A 5,030-nucleotide genomic window follows, 5' to 3' on the forward strand; every position below is an offset into this window, starting at 1 on the left:
GATGATTTGTAACTCCGGTGCTGGCTTTATTCACTTCACTGACTGCTGCCTAATGCCTATTGCTTGTGGAATTGGTTTTACACTTATTGTAACTACTTTTAAAGCATTAAATCTCCAGGTTGGCCCCAATTTACGTACGTAACTTAGAAATGTGAAATCTCTGGCATTCTGGTTGTCCACCAAAGACCAGGCTTAAGTTAAAACTAATGGTGACTGCACCTTTGCCATGGTTGCTCCCACTCTATGGAATGCTATACCTTTAGCCTTATAAAAAACAATGCAGAGTCAGTTGACTGTTTAAAAGATATTTTAACTATAGGATGTACAGAAGTCATCTCATCTGTAATAGTCTCCCAGTCCCACAGTCTTTCCTTGTGTTTTTCCCAGGTTCCACTAGAGGTCCCCAGTGTGTTTATACCAGATGTGTGTCATTACCTCCTCATCATACACTGCTTTTATTTAAAACCTTAGTCTGGTGCTGTTCATTCATTTCTGCTAACCTTCTCATGCAGTAAGTTATTTTCTGTGAGTAGTTTAGTCTGTGTAGTTTATTGTCTATTCTGTATAGGTAAGGTATAGAGTACATGTAGTGCAGTCAGACATTCTTCCTCACCTGTGGACGCCTGCATCTTCTGTCTCCCTGTTAAGCTAAAATAAAACACATTTTTATTGCATAGATATTTTTTGCCTTCAGCCTGGTTTCTGCAATGGAGTCCTGTACTCACTTATATGGTGCTTGTGTTTTTGGTTTAGGGTTAGTACCGCAGGTAACTGCGTTCGGTGTATCTGTTGTGTATCTGTCTGCCCAGTGTTATATACAGGTATATCAGGTCGCACTTGTTGATGGTGATGTCACGAGAATGCTGGTCCCTGATTGGCTACGGGCGTAAACACAAACAGAGGACGCGACAGAGCTCGGACTTGACAGAAACGCAGTACTTGCACACTCTGCTGGCACAAGTGGTATCCTGGTCCAAGTAATTAAGAATAAACATATGCTTTTGTAACATGGTCTGAAATAATATGTAATATACATGATAAGAACATTTGACATTTAAGGCCGATAATGCTTCAATATTTGCTACAAATTGCTACAAAACCAGTCAAAAATCTAGTCATTGCGGGCATAAACAAAAGGGTACATTTAGGTCTGATAATGATGTATCAAGCATGTTCAAATCATTTATACTTTACATGACTCCAGACCATTTTCAAAAGCATACTTTTTATTCTTTACTTTTTTCACATTTTATGGAGGGAAAAAAAACTGACAATTTCACACTGAGGTGACAAAACACCTCAGGTCTACTCTTCCTGTACCCCTTGAGACCTACACAGATCCCTGAGTGTACAAATGCAACCAAACGGACCCTTAAGGGCGCATTTGCAAACTCCAGTAGTTATATACATACACCCATGCCACGTGTGTATATTATATACCTCTTAATAAAAGCTGGTATTATGCTCTGAACTGAATTACTGAAGTCATTATGTATAGCTCTGAGAAATGACTCTTTCTTAGTAGGGGAAAAACTGCCTTAAAGAACATACTGTAAAAGGTGTTGTAAGTGACATTGTCTTGTTAAAAAAAAAGGTTATAAATGTAAACTATATGGGAATATCAGTCGGATGCAAGCAATTCGGATGCAAGCAATTCTTGTGACAGTGCCACTTAAACCCTACGCTTGATTGACCACCCTCCTTTTTCCCTTTACATCAATTCTCTTGGACAAAAGTAGCCGATCTATAAGCTCACAATGCTTCGCAATGTGACACATTGTGAACTTGTAGATCAGCTATCTTTACAGAACTAGAGGTTTGGATCTTCAACTTTGGTTCTGTTCGCGGGTCATTTTGCCCGCGGGATATTTGGTTTAAAAACATCCCTGATATAAATTTTAACTTAACAAATCATCGCCATACATTGACTTTGTCTCAATTTCAAACAATTCATGTGATATATATGGTAAATGTTTGCATTTATACTTTGCTATATCACATTAAACACTGAAAGAGCTAGGCGTTTTCACTGATAGCTGAAATTAATTTAAAATAAGAGCTGAACACACACATGAACGTCACAATGAACGTCACTAGGTATACACTAGGTATACACTAGGAAGCACATGCTTCACAAACATGCTGCATTTGAGGCACATGAGCTTCTTGCACCTCCTGCAAGCAGTCTGTCTTCCTGTCTGCTGTTGTAGGACACACTGAACAGCGCTTTCTCTTGCCAGATGCTTGAACTCTAAGTTCACTGTTTATTTTACCATTTATATCATTTGGATTGTTTGGAATTGTGACAAAGTCAATGTATGATGATGATTTGTTAAGTTAAAATTTATATTAGTATTGTTTTTTAAACCAAATATCCCCCGGGTCAAAATGACCTGTGAACAGAATTAGAGGGTAGCATGGGTGTAGTGCAAAAATATTTTTTTACATGTTAAACATGAAGAATCTTTAAGGCCAGTGTGTTTCAGGCGGAAAAAATGCAAACTTTTACCTTTTTCTTTCAAATGAAAATGTAAAACGGGTCACAATGACCCGAACAGAACTTCTAGGGATCACCACGTGGACCTTCCTTACAGGCGGATGTGGATTGGTCCCAGAGATTCTTTATTAGTGTGGTTGCCATAGGGAACACACTATTGTATTCGGCCCTAGAACTTTTTCCCAGCAAAGTGAACCTGTGTTTTGTAAACTTTCTGATTAATGTTAATCCAGTTTGGGAGGCTGCATAACAGAAATGTGAAGCTTTTGGTCATGTTCACTTGACATCACAATGTCTAATATAAATGGTAAGACGGAATTCATTTCCCCTCGGACTCCCCGTGACTCACGTCACGGCAACCACACTTGCAATTTCCCAGAATTGCAACTTTCTGGGTTATTAAATTGCGTTCCATGGCCTAATGCATATCATGCCTTTTTTTCACATCCTTGAAATTACAGACGGCCTGGCTCCGGAGACAAGGCTAGCAGAAGATGCAGGCACTTTGGCAAGACTTGCTTGCTAGTCGATAATGAAGTTACAGTAGACTCAAACAGGTCAGCTGTGCCCAAAACAAATTTGGACTATATGATGCCCTGCATTGACTTCCATAGTAAGTGATGAAAAAAAGAAGTAGAATGTAGGAAACAAATGACTGGATTAGCTCCGGACAGACACACAGACTAGCCTCTCCCAGAACCGAAAAATTATGAGCAGAAGCCATTGCATCTTTCTGTCTTCAAAATTTTGTATTATGTATTTGCACCAGTGATGGAGTTGTTGGATCTGTGCCGAGAGGACAAAGACATTTAGTCTTTCCTCTGCTTTGTCTATCAAGCTAGAACTTTAGTCAGTAACAGGTTATTCGTCCCTAAGATTCGTAATATGACGCCTTTCCTCACGTGGTACTTCCCTCATTGTGCCATCTGTCAACAAGACTTTAATGCATTGGTTCGGGGTACCAGCAGGGGCCCAAATTGCCTTGGAAATTAAAAAAGATTGAGAATCACTGCTTTGAGGCAGATGTTCTCAATGTGGTTTCCTATCCGGGAGGGGTGCTACACGCATTACTCTGACGTTGCGTTCGTTCGTCTCTCCCCATTACTAACCCTATCTCTAAACCTAACCCATAACCACATGCGTAGCTAAGTAGGAGTAATGAGACGTCAGACTTACGTATTCCTCCCATCTGGAACCCCCAAGGATCCTTCATGCAGGGGTTCCAGGGGGCTAAATTATGGATATTTAGGTCTGTAACTCAAAGAGAGTGTACAAATGGAACCATATGGTTCCATATTTACACTATCAGAGTTGTGGGCGGTCCATGGTCCCATGGACACTAAACCCTGTGGGGGGGGGGGGGGGGGGGGGTCCTTGAAATGACAAAAGGTTGAGAATCACAGCTTTTAAGGTGTGCTGTTCTCAAGATGGGTTCCCACCGAAAGATAAAATATTTGTTCTAGCAGTGCAATTGAATAGTCCAGTGTTTCTCAAAGTGAATTCCAGGGACTCTGTGGGTTCCTTTAGGTCTAAATGGACCATATAAGTCTGTAACTCCAGAGTTAAGGGGAGACCTTGAAATGTGAAAGTTTGAGAAACTCTGGAATAATCAATGCAAAGGGGCCAGTGGGAGTCCTCAGTTCCCACATTTGTCAGTCCTCATCGTAGCCGCAGTCCTCGTCCTCATCCTCATCCAGTTCGTCGTAATTGTCGTAGTAGTCGTCGTAGTAGTCGTCGTCGTGCATGGCGCTGCTCTGTATGCAGTACTCCGCCAGTGTAGTGGGCACCTTGACGCCATCCCTCTCCGCCTCCGCCTTGGTGGCCTGCACCTGCTTGCGGATGACCTCGGTGTACTCCTTGTTCTTGCCCTTGCTGTCGCGCCACTTGCGGTACATGACCGAGGCGTCCACGTTGGCCGCCGAGAAGGTGTTGGGCTCGTTGAGCAGTGATATGACGCTCAGCAGCACGGTGCGCACGTTCTGCGTGGGGTTCCAACGCTCCGAAGGCAGCTCGCCGCTCATGGGGTCGTCCACCGGCGGGTGAAGGATGGAGATGCACACGTCTCCGTTCTCGTAGATATTGGGGTGCCACATCTTGGTGAGGAAGTTGAAGGCGGGTGGCGAGTACGGGTAGTCGCTGGGGAACTTCATGCGAGCCTTGAAGTAGCCTCCTTCGTAGTGCGTGTTCGGGGGCCCGAATATCGCCACGTCCCAGTTGTAAATGTTCGACTCGTCCACCAAACTCACTTTGAAGCCTTCAACCGGCTCATCTTGAAGGTTTTTCATCTCTAGCATCAGTGCTTTCTGGGAGCCAGTTACTTGAGCCATGTTCCACTTATGAATCACCAATCCGTCGGTAAAGGACTAGCTTCTGTGTTTTCAAATGATATTATATATATCCAAGAAGCCTTTTGGTTCGAACTCGACAATGATTCCTTCCAGAAACACTTTTGAATTATTGACTTTATGGAGTTTCTCTGCTTCCTTCACCTGATAACGTTACTGCTACTCAGACACCCGATGAGCATGCCTTC

General features: G+C 42.7%; 1 protein-coding gene across 1 annotated transcript; it reads right to left on the minus strand.

Annotated features, from left to right (window-relative positions):
* Positions 1 to 4,149: 4,149 nt before the first annotated feature.
* Positions 4,150 to 4,824, minus strand: LOC308307728 (ubiquitin-conjugating enzyme E2 R2-like; the record flags this gene model as incomplete). Its single annotated transcript, XM_080753004.1, has 1 exon — positions 4,150 to 4,824. One exon carries the CDS (start codon positions 4,822 to 4,824, stop codon positions 4,150 to 4,152), a length of 675 nt encoding a protein of 224 aa, XP_080609130.1.
* Positions 4,825 to 5,030: the final 206 nt, after the last annotated feature.

The sequence above is a fragment of the Nannobrachium achirus genome (genome assembly GCF_963921795.1).
Source record: "Nannobrachium achirus genome assembly, chromosome: 22".
In the NCBI taxonomy this organism is placed as follows: domain Eukaryota; kingdom Metazoa; phylum Chordata; class Actinopteri; order Myctophiformes; family Myctophidae; genus Nannobrachium; species Nannobrachium achirus.